Source organism: Zasmidium cellare (assembly GCF_010093935.1).
Source record: "Zasmidium cellare ATCC 36951 unplaced genomic scaffold M409scaffold_23, whole genome shotgun sequence".
NCBI classification, from domain to species: domain Eukaryota; kingdom Fungi; phylum Ascomycota; class Dothideomycetes; order Mycosphaerellales; family Mycosphaerellaceae; genus Zasmidium; species Zasmidium cellare.
The window spans coordinates 592,570-607,740 of record NW_022986967.1 but is presented as its reverse complement, the minus strand read 5'-3'; the positions used below and the strand labels follow the sequence as shown (position 1 = coordinate 607,740).

General features: G+C 52.2%; 8 protein-coding genes across 8 annotated transcripts; 1 reads left to right on the top strand and 7 right to left on the bottom strand.

Annotated features, from left to right (window-relative positions):
• Positions 1–905: 905 nt before the first annotated feature.
• On the bottom strand, positions 906–1,973 carry M409DRAFT_24662 (uncharacterized protein; the record flags this gene model as incomplete). Its single annotated transcript, XM_033807331.1, has 1 exon — positions 906–1,973. One exon carries the CDS (start codon positions 1,971–1,973, stop codon positions 906–908), a length of 1,068 nt encoding a protein of 355 aa, XP_033666172.1.
• A 555-nt stretch (positions 1,974–2,528) lies between these two features.
• M409DRAFT_56146 (uncharacterized protein) lies at positions 2,529–3,933 on the bottom strand (the record flags this gene model as incomplete). Its single annotated transcript, XM_033813206.1, has 2 exons — positions 2,529–3,762; positions 3,815–3,933. 2 exons carry the CDS (start codon positions 3,931–3,933, stop codon positions 2,529–2,531), a joined length of 1,353 nt encoding a protein of 450 aa, XP_033666171.1.
• A 566-nt stretch (positions 3,934–4,499) lies between these two features.
• On the bottom strand, positions 4,500–6,059 carry M409DRAFT_67515 (uncharacterized protein; the record flags this gene model as incomplete). The annotated part of the gene is made up of 2 exons (XM_033817440.1): positions 4,500–4,547; positions 4,599–6,059. 2 exons carry the CDS (start codon positions 6,057–6,059, stop codon positions 4,500–4,502), a joined length of 1,509 nt encoding a protein of 502 aa, XP_033666170.1.
• A 540-nt stretch (positions 6,060–6,599) lies between these two features.
• M409DRAFT_67514 (uncharacterized protein) lies at positions 6,600–7,649 on the bottom strand (the record flags this gene model as incomplete). The annotated part of the gene is made up of 2 exons (XM_033817439.1): positions 6,600–6,642; positions 6,697–7,649. 2 exons carry the CDS (start codon positions 7,647–7,649, stop codon positions 6,600–6,602), a joined length of 996 nt encoding a protein of 331 aa, XP_033666169.1.
• Positions 7,650–8,071: 422 nt separating this feature from the next.
• On the bottom strand, positions 8,072–10,074 carry M409DRAFT_56144 (uncharacterized protein; the record flags this gene model as incomplete). The annotated part of the gene is made up of 3 exons (XM_033813205.1): positions 8,072–8,877; positions 8,936–9,737; positions 9,790–10,074. The coding sequence occupies 3 exons, from the start codon at positions 10,072–10,074 to the stop codon at positions 8,072–8,074; spliced, it is 1,893 nt and encodes a 630-aa protein (XP_033666168.1).
• A 578-nt stretch (positions 10,075–10,652) lies between these two features.
• Positions 10,653–11,204, bottom strand: M409DRAFT_67512 (uncharacterized protein; the record flags this gene model as incomplete). The annotated part of the gene is made up of 1 exon (XM_033817438.1): positions 10,653–11,204. The coding sequence occupies one exon, from the start codon at positions 11,202–11,204 to the stop codon at positions 10,653–10,655; it is 552 nt and encodes a 183-aa protein (XP_033666167.1).
• An 833-nt stretch (positions 11,205–12,037) lies between these two features.
• M409DRAFT_56142 (uncharacterized protein) lies at positions 12,038–12,547 on the bottom strand (the record flags this gene model as incomplete). The annotated part of the gene is made up of 1 exon (XM_033813204.1): positions 12,038–12,547. The coding sequence occupies one exon, from the start codon at positions 12,545–12,547 to the stop codon at positions 12,038–12,040; it is 510 nt and encodes a 169-aa protein (XP_033666166.1).
• A 1,566-nt stretch (positions 12,548–14,113) lies between these two features.
• M409DRAFT_24658 (uncharacterized protein) lies at positions 14,114–15,124 on the top strand (the record flags this gene model as incomplete). The annotated part of the gene is made up of 2 exons (XM_033807330.1): positions 14,114–14,198; positions 14,256–15,124. 2 exons carry the CDS (start codon positions 14,114–14,116, stop codon positions 15,122–15,124), a joined length of 954 nt encoding a protein of 317 aa, XP_033666165.1.
• Positions 15,125–15,171: the final 47 nt, after the last annotated feature.

Here is a 15,171-nt window from a genome sequence, read left to right as displayed (position 1 = left end):
TAAGTACTCGGAAGTACTACTTAAGTATATTATCCTATAGGGGTTCTCTTTTCGTATTATCTACTAACTATTAAAAGAAGGTCTTAAGTTTAGGTATATCTATATCGTAAAGGGCTTTATTACTATCTTTATATATTTACTCTTTATAGTAACTAGTACCTATTAGCGTTACTTATATAATAGCCTATAGGTTAGATTACTATACTACTACTACTACTACTACTACTACTACTAGCTACTAATACCTTTTAGAGCTAATACTATTAATTCTACGTTAAGCCTTTTATAGTAGCTATATTACTATATATAATACTTAAAGGTAGTATAGTCCCTTTTTATATAGGATAAATATAGCGATAGTATAGTAGAGCTCTTAAGGACTAGTAAGGCTACTATAGCGAGGACGAATATAATACTATAGGGGAGTAGAGGCCTCTAATATATACGCTAGGCCTACGTAGCTAGCTACTAGGTGTTCGCGCCGCTAGGTAGAAATTCAACTCTGCCTAGGGGTGCCAATTATGACGCGAAGTCCTAGACGGGCTCGTGCTGAGGCGCCCGGCAAGTTTAGACGGACTTGTGCATTTTGTGCAGGGTCATCTGAGGCCGCTTTGGGCGACGTCTGCTGCCGTTTCGGGAAGCACCCGCACCGTCAGTCAGACTTTCACTGTAATGTTCATGGATACTGAAAGGCGGCACAGAGAGGACGAGCAAGACGAGTCATGTTAAACAGTCTTAGCATTCGGTGGTATCAACAACCACTGTCGTCCTATTTCTCTAGCGTGCTCCTCAAAGCTCCTACGGCTCCAACGCTCCAACACATCGTACACGCACTACCGGATCCGCATAATCATTGCCTGGTAACTCGATACTCGCTTCTCTCTGACTCTGAGCCATGCACCTCCCTATGATGTCCATTGCTTCCCGGGGCTGAAGGGGCGCAGGTTGCCATCAGAAGGCGTGGGAACGGGTGGTGGGGCGTGATTGCTGCCGCGGAGGGTGACGTGCGCTTTGCCCTTTGGGATGGAGAGGTCGAGTGGCGTTTGGGAGGGGGTTGAGGGACGAAGTGGAAGGCGCTGGGCCTGGGTTGGAGTGGAGGTGCCGCTGGTTGGAGCACGGTGAGATGGGCCGATTGGGAGTCGGGGTTGAGGGCCACTGTTCACACCGCCGGTGGCGTTGATGCCCTTGGTGACGGTGGTACCATTGGTACCATTGGTGACGATATTGAGGGTGTTGTCGGTGGTATCCTTGGAGATGTTGGTGGTATCCTTGGCGATGTTGGTGGGTTCGGCGATGCTGGTGGGGGCGGCGATGCTGCTGGTCGATGGTTGTGGTGGTTCCTCCGATTTCGACTTGAGCTCGAGTTCAGCAAGACGCGCCTTCAGTCCACCGATGATGTCCAAAATGCCATCACGATCCTCGAACAAGACGTCGATCTCAGCCTTCATCATCTTCACGAAAGCCGCCTTCTTGTCTTCTGCTTGGCCATCAGAAGTCTCCTTCGTCCTCTCCTGAGCTACCTCCTCGACCCTGGCGCTCAAGCTTCCAATCGCGCCTTCCAGTCCCTCAACCTTCTCAGTCACACCCTTGATCTTCGCCCCCAGCATATGCATCATGCTCTGACTCGTCGCGATTCTCTCCTCGTGAACCTTCTCCATGATCTTCTTCTCCAATCCCACGACCTTGCCCTCCAACTCCTCGATCCGCCGCTGTTGGATCGTCGACGCGTCCTCGCTGCGTGCGAGTCGGAACATCTGGTTCTTAAAGAGCTGCTCCGATTCGCTTTGACGCTGCAGCTCGTACAGGAACATGGCCTGTACGGCGTTGGCGGGAGGCAGGCGCTGGCTGCATTGTTGACCGATGATCTTGAGGGCGGTGGGGGTGTAGGTTATCATGGATGATGCGTTGTGAGTAGGTGGTGGTGTTGACGATGGCTGGCCGCCGGAAAGCCAGATGCTGGCTTGGTCGTCCATGTTGGATGGTGCAGGTGGTGTTGTTTGAGGTGGAAGAAAGAATTGAAATTTGTGTGTTTGTTGCAAAGCACGTGCGTTGAGGGAGTCCCGGCGCTAGTGAGACGCGAGTGAGTGAAATTAGGAAGGAGCGACGAATCTTACGGAAACTTCACTTCACACGTTAACATTGAGACATGCAGCCTTACTTCTAGCTTGTTGCAGATTATGTATGAGCTGTTCATTGATGATGATGCAGAAAGAGCGACCATTTGTAACTGCGTAATCTACCTAACTCCAAGCGCCAAGTAACGTCCCAGCCACGATTGAGGAGATCGGGATCTCAGTGTGCGGTAGATTATTGGAGAAATTGCTACAGCTCGCAGTGCGACAAAGTGAGGGAATTGGAAGAACTCCGTACGCCAATTGACAACCGATGTAAAGAATGTGTGCGCGTAACTTGAGACACGCATAGAGGTGCCGGCCAGTCTGTCGTGGTTCGTTCTCGTCTCTGAAGCAGCACACCCAACCAGTCCCCCCTTCCCTCGTTCGCCAGGGGTGTAAGTATGTGGAAGTGCCTCAGATGATGTCCTTGAAGATGGGCGCCAGTTGTTTGAAAGGAGGCAACAAGTGAAGAATCTGTGTTCTGTGAGGGCGAAGGCTCTCGATGATATCGTCGTCGCTGCGGAGTGGCGGTTTCGTTTCGCATTGACAACTGGGGAAATAACAGTGGTTGCACGAGTGGCACTTCGGGCGACCCGCGCATCTCAAAAGCCAATGGCGGAATGATGATGCTGGATCCGACCAGCGATTGAATTCATGATGAATGTGAGCGAGTTCCCGGTCTCGAGTTGCCGCGTCAAATTCGGCGCGAGCTTCGGCGGAGTCTTGGATCATATGATCTCGTGCGAGGTGTACTGCGAACGTGAAACGATCATCGCATGTATGCTCGCACACCGGACAACTGATTCGAAGCTCGCTGTGGTAATCCAAGGATTTTGCAGACCTCGATTGGTGTCCCGCGGCCTCCATTATGGAGCCAGCCTTTGGCACTCGGATGAGGGCATAGTTGAGCTCTTTGAGGATATTCTTCATCTCCTCTTGCTCTTCAAACTTGTGAGAGAGTACGTGGTCAATGAACCGGTCGACCTTCAGGTTCTGACGGCACCGCGAGTATGGACATCTTGTATACATTGTGTCCGAGGCGTGTACATACGCCTTGAGCTTTGCAGGAAGAGATGGGTCTTGCTCTAGGTGACACCATAAGGCTTGGCCGTGATGCGTTTCGTCGATGTGGATCCCCAATAGTACCAACGGAAGTTGGACATTGCAAGTGGGCATGGGACATGTTGCTGGTTCGGTTGGAGAATGAACGGTTCGAAGATGGGAGGTGAGTTTGTCTCCTCTCACAAAGGCCGGGGCACGTTGGCGTTTAAAACAACCCGAGACTGTGCAAGCAAACGACTTTTCCCCGTTGTGCTTAGTATTGATGTGTCGTTTCAATTCAGCCGCCCTGGCGAAGGAGCCTTTGTAGTTGCATCCATCGATCGTGCAACGGTGAGTTGTCGACGGGGCAGCGACGTTGTCATCGTCAACGCAATTCAATTGTGGTCCAGCATCAGAACCATTGAGAAAGCGTGACTCTAGGGCATCATGTTCCGTCTCTACGCGATTGGTCTCGATGTGTGTTCCAGAGTCCTCAAACGCATCGGACGGACAGCGAAGCTGGGAAGACGCAACGTGTTGCTGCAATAAGGCGGTCATACCATCGCATTCGCCGAGACCAGTGAACTGCGGGGGATGATTGTTTTGTCTACGCGACGAACGTGCCCTCTTGTTAGCGTTCGTCTTTTTTTTTTACTCACCTAGTCCTAGACTCAGCCTCATAGGCCTCCCAGTCCACATCCTTCATCCAGGTCCAATCGATCTCCTTCTCGAGCTCCGCCCACTCAAGCTGCATCTCGTGGCTGACTTCGTCGGACATGGTTGGTTCTTGGAGCTGCAAGTTTGCCTTGTGCGGACAGTCGATGGGCGCTTGCAAGAGGGCAAAGGCGAGGCAGGCTGAAGATCGACGATCGTAATGTCGGAAAAACGATGTTCCGTGCTGGCGGTGTGTGGAAGCGGGCGAAAAGGCAGGACATTTGGTGGAGGGGATGGCGTTTACTTATAACTGCTGCTGCAGCTTGGGCTGGAAGAAGGGGCACTGATGGTGTGGCTGGATGGCCCGAGCTCTTGCCTGGCTGCCTTCTGCGACACCGTACCCTCATTCTTCGGCTCGCAGTGGAACCCATTGCGTCGTCCACCCCGGGGTCTTTCCAGGGAGCAAGCTCTTGATCGTAGTTCACGGTGCTTAGACAGCTCGACGAGGCTCGGAAGGGCCGAGAATTGTGAAGACGAATGCCCGTTTGACGTCAAGATCTTGATTGAAGAGATCGTGAGTATGAGTTTGCTAACACAAAGAAGGTTTTACAGACAGTCTAAGTAGCTAAGTGGGTATTTGGGTCATAAAGGTCAAGCTATAATATCAACTCCACATCACATTGCCAACACTCATCCCTTGATCTCCTCGCGACGCCTCGCAGTCACCCACAAATCCTTCTGCAAATGGATTCCGTAGCACGTCGATTTCCACGGCTGAAGAGTATTCACCAGTGTCATATCGAATCTCCTCATCATTTCAAACACAACCTTGTTCAACTCAATCGCCGCAACGCTCTTCCCCAAGCACTGGTATTTGCCATACCCGAACAGCAGTTCGTTGTTCTTCTCCATCGCTCGGATCTTCTCGACTGAAGGCTCATCGCCGCCTTGCGCAGGCGTTAGCCAACGTTCCGGGCGAAAGGCTTCCTCGTCTGGACCAAACAGAGCTGGCGAGTGGTGGACGGCGCTGGCGGAGTATCCGATGGAGACATTGCCTGGGACGTGAAATCCACAGATGGTGTCGCCTTCTGGAGGTGTATACTTCGCAAGCATACCAGCGATCGGAGGGAACCACCTCAGGCCTTCTTTGATGCAAGCTTGAAGGTATGGCAGAATCCTAGCTTGTTCATCTGTGATGATGCCGTCTTTGGAGGACGTAGCTTTGCCTGATCTGACGGCGTCCTCGATTTCGGCCGACAGCCTCGCACTGACCCGTGGATTCGATATTATGCAAAGCAGTGTCGATCTCAGCCCAGTAGCGGTGGTGTCAGATCCAGCTGCAAGTTGCAAGACACCTTCTTGCTCAGCCTCGCCTTGCGTGAGGCCATGTCGCAGGAAGCTCGAAAGCATGTCACTCCGTGTGGTGTTAGGCTTACCGTCCGAATCGAACCGCTTTGCAACTTGCTTCTTGGTAATGGCCAATATCTTTCCAAGGCCAAAACTGTCTTTTACAGAAGGAGCCAGAAGTTTCGCGACGCCAATGTTGGTCAAGAAATATAGAAGGCTGGGGACAGTGCACACGCAGAACATATTCGGAAACATCGTCTCGATCTCGTTGATGTAGCCATGATTGTCGTGGTCGTCTCTCAGATCGTGGAACTTGTCGTCGAACGCTAGTTTGCTCATGATGTCGCTGGTGAAGAACTGCACTTTCCTGGCCAGATCCATCTTCTTGATGTTGTCCGGCGGGCTACTGATATACTTGGAGTCGATCAGGCTGACGAGATCCAGCACACACTCGTCGATATCCCTTTCCAAAGAAACGTTTTCCTTTCCAGAATACCCGGAAGCCATCTTCTTTCGCCGCTCATCGTGGTCATTCTCATCTCTGGTCGACAAGACGTTCTCGACCCCCGGAATCACTCGCATGGCCACGTACCAAGGCGAACGGGTATACGGCGATCTCGCAGCAGACATCTTGCGAAGCTCCTCTGGATCAGACACAAGAAGCGTGTTCGGCGCAATCCGTACGAGCGGGCCATATTTCTTGTTCAAATCTCCAAAGACGTCGTAAATTTCTCCTCTCAAATGTACCATAAACAAAGGCAAGACCGTCCATCCCCATAGCGGCGGCCCAGGGATATGCTTGAGCCGATTATAGGACCGATAGCTGGTAAAAGCGAACAGAGCAACAGCCAGCACTAGAATATCCACAAATATGGAACCCGATACACTTTTCAGGAGAGCCATGGCCATCGACGTCTGCGATCCTGGTTTCACAACAGCAGCGGCATCCGTCGTGACGGGAAAGTTGTTGCGGTGACGGGAGGCACAGTTCGTTGAAGAAGAGAGAGAAGTGGAGGTCTTTTGCAGAAGGATGCACTGATGTCCGAAAGTGGTGAAGGGGATGAAGATTAGTTGCAGATGTCATGCAGGCTTTCGTCCCCCCCGCGCGCTAATGCGGGGGTGCCGTTTTCGTATGGAGCCTTGTTTTGGAGGAGCGTGGGGGAACATCAGGGTCTGGATCTTTGGCTTGGAAATGTTGTTGGAGTGCCAATAATCTTTTGATGATTGTTGCAACATTGCTGTACAATGCCTTGAGCGAGGAGACGTTGCTGACGTGTGTAGATGCATGGGCGAGTTCGGCTTTGCAGCCTTACGTTTAGCGAATGTTGATGAAGTGGATTGAAGCATCCATTTGTCTGCTCATACAGGTATCAAGCTTGAAAACTCTCTGTTGTCCTATGCCGTGATGCTAAATTTGATCCAAGATTGCACCTGCTCCCTGGTCTATAAGGTGGCGTGTGTGGGCTTCTGGCCATAGACAACGTACCTGATTCAATTCACGTCAGCCAATGTCTCCCATGTCTCGGTCAACGTAACTTACATCTGCCAATAAACATGAATCTTTCGATTCTGGATATCCCTCCTCACATCGATGAGAAACATCTGAATCTCCTCCATCGTCATGCCCAACGTCGAAGAGAACAGTCTCACGCAAAAGCCCTCCAACCCGTCCAACATGTTCACCTCATTCCACCTACCAACAAACTTCAGCTCCGGATCTTTCGCCCAGGAATTGATGGGCCACTTGAACGTTCTTTCCACAACATTCTCAAACCCAGCTTCAATCAACCACCCCTTATATCTCGCCGCCCCCTCCGTATCCCTTCCTCGTTGTCTCGACGCATCGACAAACTTCCTATTCCACTCTCCAATCGCCGTCCCCTCCATCGTCCCATCGTCACATCCCAACGGCATCACAACATCCTGCAGCTCAAGATATCCACCGGGCTGCAGAAAATCAAAAGACTGCTGAAACAACCGCGGGAAATTCGCAGAAGACGTAATCATCATCCGACCATGGATAAGATCAAACTTCTTATCGTACGTCCACTCCCCATCGAAATCATCCAACTCGAATTTACAATTCGGCGGGACCCAAGTTGGCTGAATAGGCGAAAGGTCCACTCCGAGAATATTCGCCTCGGGATGCTCGTCCGCGAAATCAATCGCCCAGATGCCCGTTGCTGTTCCTAGGTCTAGTGCTTCTTTGATTTGCCTCTGGACGGGAGCGAGATATAGTCTGTTCCCGAAAGACCGCAGGAACATCGTATGTTGCATGTCGAGCCGTTCTTGCTCTCGTTCGTCGTCGGGTAGAATGTATATCCCGTCTCGGTATCGGTGGTACCCTCGTCCATTCTCTCTCATGCTCTGCAGGAATCCTGACCGTATACTCGCCGTGTACACCGTGTCCGTCTCGCTACCCAGTGCCGAATCTGAGCTATCGAGCGAATCCGCCTCGATCTGTCGCTCCGGCGGTTGCTCCATAGACTCCATTCCGGCACACAATCCACATGAAGATGCTGACTGTGCGATTTTGCAAGGCTTTCCCACCGACCGAATTTTGCAAACGCTGTGGAACGAGGCGACGTGGAAGTCGGCAGTGTTTACGTAGGTAAGTCAGGTTTGTGCCCGACTGTGCCGTCCTGGCGCGTAGCATGCATGGGACTACCAAACTGCCGTGCAGTAGCGCGGGATGCCGACTGCATTCCTGCAGCTGAGCTGCCGAGTCGGCTACGGTTATGTTCGGCACATCGGTTTGGATACGAAAGCGTTCGGTATTTCAAGTTTCTCCCAGGATCTATGAGAACAAAATCGACTTTGCTCGAAGAAGAGGACTTCAGAGTGACCTTCCACCACAGCCTGATTCTATTCGTATCATAGATTTACTGCGACGCCATGCCCGTCAACTATGTACCTCACAACGAACTCCTCACCTGTGCCGCATTCTTCTCCCCCTCCCCCTGCTCCTTCTCCTCCTTCAAATTCGGCGCCCACTGCGGCCTCCCATAGACACCCCTCAACTTCTCCATAGCCTCCTTAGGAACCAATCTCCCCGGCTGCCCCATATACCACGTACTATCCTCCTCCTCAAACCCCTCGGGATGCAACGTAAACCCATTCCCAAAGTACGAAAACATATCCTCCTCATCCTCATAAACAAAATCGAAATCCTCGAATCGCGGGTTCTGAAGGGTTTGCATGTAATGGCTGTGTGAGCCGGGCCAGAGCGTCGGACGGCCGACGTTATCTTTGTACCATGCGCTGCAGGGGCCGGCTTGCACGAGGCGTTGCATGAAGGCGTCGGCGTGTTTGACGAAGTGGTCTACGGCGCGGGGTTTCGGGGTGAAGGTAAGGATTCGTTCGAGTTGGATTTTGTTAATAATTCGGGCCATATATTTGGAGAGGGCTTCGGAGGGCTGGAACCAGTTGCGGTAGAGGGCGGAGTAGGCTGTTCCCGGGTTGAAGTAGTTGGGCATGTTCTCGGAGCAGATGGCCATATACGTGTGGCCGTTCGGTCGAGCTGCCCAGCGTTTTGCGATGTCTTCGCCGTTGACGGTTTTGGGGTAGCGTGGCATGTGGTCTTGGTCGTAGCCGGTTGCTGCGATGATGATGTCGACTTCCACTTCGCTGCCTTCTGGGTCGATGAATCCCTTCTTTGTAAACTGTGTCGGCTCGCCCTTGTATACTGTCGTCTTTGGATCAACAAGCGCTTCCAGGTAGCCTGCAAGTTGCACGTTAGCCTGCAACCAAGTCTTCTACAAGAGACGTCTCCGAATTACCTGCTACCATCGTCGGCCTTCGGCACGCAAAATCGTAGTCCACTGGCACAATAGCATCATAAAGCTCCGGCTTCGACTGCAGTTTCGCCTGCATGAAACCTTTGAGTCCAGCTGTTACGTTCACCGAGTTCTGACTACCGTTCACCATCATATCGAACCGTCGATTTGAAGGATCGTCGAGTGTTTTGCGGTAGGTGAGGTACACATCCGGGTCCTGCAGTAGCTCTTTCTGCTCGTCGTTGTAGTAGAAGTTCGTCCCCTGTCTGTCGTACAGCAAGTCCGGGTATGGTGATGGAGTCATGTATGCTCTGTTTCGGAACCATGTGTACAACTTCGACACATTTGGTAAGATGTTTGGGGCCAGCTGCACTCCTGTGCATCCATATCCTAGCAAAGCGACCCGTTTGTTGGAGAGGTCCAAGTCCTTGGGCCAATCTCCTGGATGAGTGACCGTTCCTTCGAATTCATTGATTCCTGGCACTGTAATCCTTGGAGTGCTTACCGTGCCGTTCATCTCCACAAAGACGTCGAACTTCTCTTCGAGGTCTTGACTTCCCGTCTTCGATAGATCACGAATCTGGAGCGTCCACTTCGCCTCGTCATCTTTCCAAGATGCTCCCAAAACCTCGTGTCGGAAATTCATGTACTTGTACCAGCCGTTCTCTCTCGCGACCTCCTGAAGATAGTCCCGAATCTCAGGCTGCGGAGCATGGAACTGGGACCAGATCTTCGTCCTCCAGGGGAATTGATAGTTTGCACTCGGGCTATCGCACCGGCAACCTGGATATACAGTCGATTGCCACTGGTCATGATCAATCAGTACCATCATCAAGCATAATCCGATGCTCACTTACAACACCACCAACATCCTCATTCTTATCATAAACCACAATCTCCACACTCTCCTCGGGCACCAACTCGAACAGATGATGCAAGAAATCAAGCGCAGTTATCCCAGCCCCCAGAACCCCAATCCTTAGCTTTCGTCTCGATCCATAGAGTTCTTCCTTGATATCAACCGGATGAGGATCCTTTGGATCGCAATATATGAACTTCGGCACGAAACGCGCAGCTCTCGGATCCGTGGGTGGCGTTTTGGGCTCGAAGTCTGTCTTTTTCAGCGTCCGTGATGGAGACATGGCGACGCGAGGAGGAGTCTATGTTTGAGGAGTCAGTAAAGCAGAAACGAAAGAAGAGTGATGGATTGTTGACGGACCCTCCCAGCCGCTAATAAAGACGTAGACGTAAAGGCGCTCCATCCTTCGTCAGCAGTTTTAGAGTTCATGATTCCTCCATTTGCGTTGTCTAGGGCACTCTAGTCATCCTTTCCACCACCTTTCCACCAGATTTATGATCGATACCCGCCTTATCACAGTCAACATGTAAGATATGCAGTATGGAGCTCCAACCCTACAGTCGAGCCTAGGCGTTGGGGGCTGTCGCCATTGGAAGATCTCGCGGTCCATCAGCTGACGATTACCTCATTCCTGTGTCAAGCCAAAGGGATCAATAGCTCAATCGAGATTCGTGGGATCGTGCATTGGGAAGGCGTCGTACGCGGCATGCTGCAAGGAAATGCGTATTCTGTTTCTGAATACGCGGAGGAGACGGGTCCGACACATGCGCTGAGAATGAGATTGACTTGCCTCTTGTACTGCTAACAGCTCCAGATAACCGCCCAGAGCAATCCGAAGCCAGTCAAAACCCGCTGTAACACTCACCAAACCCACCACCTGAGCTTAGGAAACCCAATAACCTCGTTCTCGCCTTGCCCAAAGTCCACTCTGACCAAGCCTTTCCGCGCACAAATACTCCGACTTGCCTCGACAGCCTCTCTCGTACGACACAGATCGCAATGCGCCAACTTCGTAACGATTCCTGGATCCCCAAACGAGGTCCTCGCACGAGAGATCTCCCCGATTTCATTCATGCTGAGTCTCCGCCACAAATGCTTCTCTGAGTCAAACTCCTCCCAGACCAGTACGTCCTTCAACCAGACACCAATACTTTCGGAGTGGATCTGTCGACTCACGTGGAACAGCGAAGGCGTTTTATAGAGCTGTCCACCCGCATGTCTGGCCAGATTGCATTTTCGTTGGAGAAGCTCGGCATACATGGCAAACAAGAAGATCTTGTTACGTAGTTCACCAGGTAGGCGAAAGAGAGGCGAGCGAGAGTTTTGGAGAGCGATTATGCGTTGGCGAAAGGTGTCAAGTTGGAATTTGATGAGTTCGAGGTCGGCAAATGCGAGGGTCTCCAGCGAATCCATTCCAGCGGGCATCATGGCGAGGTGATTACTGTCGAAGTCCATGATACTTGAGTGATGTCGGTGCGGTTGTTTTAGTTGCAGTATTTGGCGGCAAGTAGTGTTACTCTTTGTGTGTCCTAAAAGCCGTCGAGTACCATCCAGGTCCAGAAGTCGTACTCGGATTTAGAAGTCAACCATCAATGTTCCTCTTTTCGAGCTCAGCTTTACCGGAGAACCGAAATTCTGACTCGGCGTTCCACACGTATATATGAAGTAAGGCAAACGAGCGGAGGTGTAAGTGGAGTTGAGTGCGGCTGTTCACTAAGCGCTGCGGTGAGCATGGGCAAGAGCTGAGCCTTTCGTAGCAGTATCTGGATGCGGTCCAGCCGCATCGTATTCATTGGCATGTCGGGTTCCTTGCGGCCGAAGACAGAGCAAGCCGACGGCGAATGCCGATCTTCGGTTCCCTTTATGGAACTTCAGCAGTTGGTTCCAAGTCATATTATCATCCAGCTGACATGTCGAACGTCAATGCCTGATCTGCTAGTATAGGAAATTCCGACCGCGAGTCCGTGCATGAAGGGCAGTGATTGGTCTTCGGCTGATTTGTCGTACGTGAGACACGTGCGCGAAGGATCCAGCTGCCAGCTTGAGTCGGCGGCAACGGCGCACAACTTGTCGTGTAAGAACGTTAGCGAGCGGGCTGCTCGATGTGTAAGGCCGCCTGCAGCCCTACTAGGATGAGAGTCGTCTTGAAGGCGATTAGTAGATATAAGCAATGACAATCTCGGGACCACTCTTCCAACCGGTGAGAAAGGCCTCCCCACCACGAGAATTCTTATGGCGTTTGCCATTCAGTAAGACCAACGCCTGGTCTCGCCATCCTTGACAGTGCTCGATGACTCCTCTGAAACCACAAGTCCGTCAAAAGCTATTTGTCCCTGCCCTTGTTGGTCAGTTCCAGCTTCGAGTGACAACCTCATCTCAGCACTGTCACTCTTCGTGGCAACACATCTGCCGCTCGAATTTGGATGTCGAAGTCCGCGTACAAGGTCGACGTAGGTCTGGAGACCGGGCACCTGGACGTGAAACTCACGCCAGTTGTACCAGTAGGTCATCTTTCGAGCGGGACTTGGTTGTGGCGACGTCCAAGGCGCTGGAGAATGAGGCCACCACACATCCTGAGGTGTGTTCTGAGGCGTTTGCTGGAAGCCCGCAGAGCTGTTCGTATCGCGCCGCCCTTGTTCTTGTCGAGGCCATTGTCCTCCTCGTTCTTGATATCGCCCGTTTTGATGCTCAGGTGTACCGCCTGCGTATTTGGAGCTCGTGGGTGTATTGCGATCGTTCTTGTGCTGATTGGCCATTCTGCGGTCTGGCGATCTGGTAAGAGCGTATCGATCGCAGTAGTATCTCCAAATTTAATACAGAGGCTGCGAAAGTGTGCGAAAGCGAGAACTGAGAGCGTCTGAAAGTGATGTGAAGATAACGAGAGACTCCAAAATCGGATAAGAGAAATTCCAATGGTGGGCAACAGGGACGAATTTCTGTTGCATTCACTGCCTCTCAAGTAGCCTTCAACTGTTCGAGGTCTCAGAAGAATGAACGAGTCCATACCTGGTGAGACTGTCTTTGGTTGCACTGTCTTTAGCTGCAAGGCTGAGATTGACGGTAGACACAGACGCTTTCCAGGACACATGCGCATTGTTGAAGTGCTGTACTCGAGTATAGGCCTTGTGCCATGGGAAATGAAGGCCTCACACTCGGTCCAGGGAGCACGTCGTCTGCAATCAGAGGGTTCAGGTTGTGCAATGATGTCCACTTACCAATTCTTGACACTGTCGCCTCTCAAAGACACGTCTCAGACAGGTCCTCGATGTTCGTGGTTTACCCTCATCCTCGTGGCTCCCTGTCTCATATCTCTTTCAAACCAATGGGCCTCGTAGCCCCAGCAGGCTTCCATCCCTGGGCTTTCTGAAGACACAAGGCCACAATTCTTTCCCTGAACTCTTTCCCAGGTGGACTTGTACGGGGATATGTCATTGTAACAAGGTGTTTCGACAGAGGCCCGCTGTGAAATCGCGAGGAAATCGACCGTTGTCCGCATTCGTTTCCTGATTGTGCGGCGCTGTGATCAGTAATTGCTCAGTTGTTTCCAGGAAGGAAAACGATTATTGATCGCAATCATGGTGAAGTGGTAGAACAAGAGGTTCCGTCTCGATGTTTTTCTGTAGCTCTGCTTCGAATGTCGGACAACGCGAATACGATACCGACGTCTTGGCACCGCCTCGGCGCAACGTCCCTCCATAAACTTTGAGCCAACGTCACTCCGACCACCACCTCCATCACCTGGGCGCCATCTCCCCAGTCGACGTGGTATACGATCAACCCAATGGCGGGTTGCCAGTCAGTAAACACCGCCGTCTTGCGGCAGGCTCGTTATCGTCTCTCATGGACCGGACTGAATGAGCAATCATCCTACCAACTATTCAGCCTCCTGCACGATGTGGTGCTATCTCCGATGTCTGCATAACAGCCTTCTCAAGAGTTGCCCCATTGGAACATAAGGCGAGGCGACGGGGGGATCAATGCCGTGCGACCTTCCAACCTGTCCTTGTCACTGCCATCTGACCAGCATTCGTACATGCAAGGAGCAATGCTAAAGGCAAGAGACACGAATCCTTCTCCGTCTTAAACCCATTCATCCTCTTTCCCTTTACAGTCAGTCCTCCAAGCTGACCGTATACCACATCGGAATAGGCACGTGGGGGTCCAAAAGAAAGTGGAAGTTGAAAAAAAGCAGTCGGGCTCCGTTCCTGCATCAAGCTAGCCGAAGCTGCCAAATCTTCCTCGGTGTAGATATATATTTTCGAACTCTTCCCGCCCTCAGATGGCCCGCCGCCACGATTCTTTCTGATCTCGCGGGCAACGTCATGGGCGTCTTTGGGAGCAAGAAAGTCTTTGATCCGGCCAAGGATATTCCTGATCTGAGTGGCAAGATTGCGCTTGTTACTGGTGGTACGATCGTAGAACTCAACTGATCAATCGTTCGATGTACTCACTGTCTCTTTACAGGCAACGCTGGCATCGGCGCCGGTTTCGTCAGAGCTCTCGCCGCCCACAACCCAGATAGCATCTACCTCTGCGCCCGCACACAATCCAGCGCCGACGCCACAGCCAAAGCGGTGAAAGAGAAACACCCCAAAGCCACCATCGACATCTTCTCCCTGGACCTCAACTCCCTCGACAGCGTCAAGAAATGCGCCGCCGAAATCACCGCCAAAGCCCCTAGACTCGACTACATCTTCCTCAACGCGGGCATCTCCGCAACCTCCCCCGCAGTAACAAAAGAAGGCTACGAGACCCAATTCGGCATCAACCACATCGGCCACGCCCTCTTCCTCCAACTCCTCATGCCCACCATCCTCTCCACCAAAAAGCACCACCCCGACGCAGACATCCGCATCCTCCTAACCTCCTCCCTCGCCGCCCGCAACTTCTCCCCGAAAACCGGCCTCGTCCTCCCGCAAATGAAATCCTCCGCCTCCACCCTGCACCCCATGGCGCGCTACGGCCACTCCAAACTCGCCAACGTGCTCTTCGCGCGCAAACTCGCCACCCTCTACCCATCCATAACCACCACATCCCACCATCCAGGAACCGTGAAATCCGAGATCTGGGGGAAAGCCACGGATTTGAAGATTCTGGCGGCGGTGTTCAGTCCCGTGGTGTGGTTGACGGGGGTCGATACGGATGTTGGAGCGGAGACGGGGTTGTGGACGGCGTTTGTGGAGAAGGCACGGGTGAGGAATGGGGCGTATTATGAGCCTGTGGGGAAGGAGGTGGGGAGTGAGAAGTTTAGTGATCGGAGTGCGGATGAGTTGTGGGAGTGGACGAATAAGGAATTGGAGGGGCATGGGGCGAAGGGGTGGCCTGATGCGTAGATTTCGGCTTGTACGTATGGCCTTGTTGATGGTGTTGATGACGACAG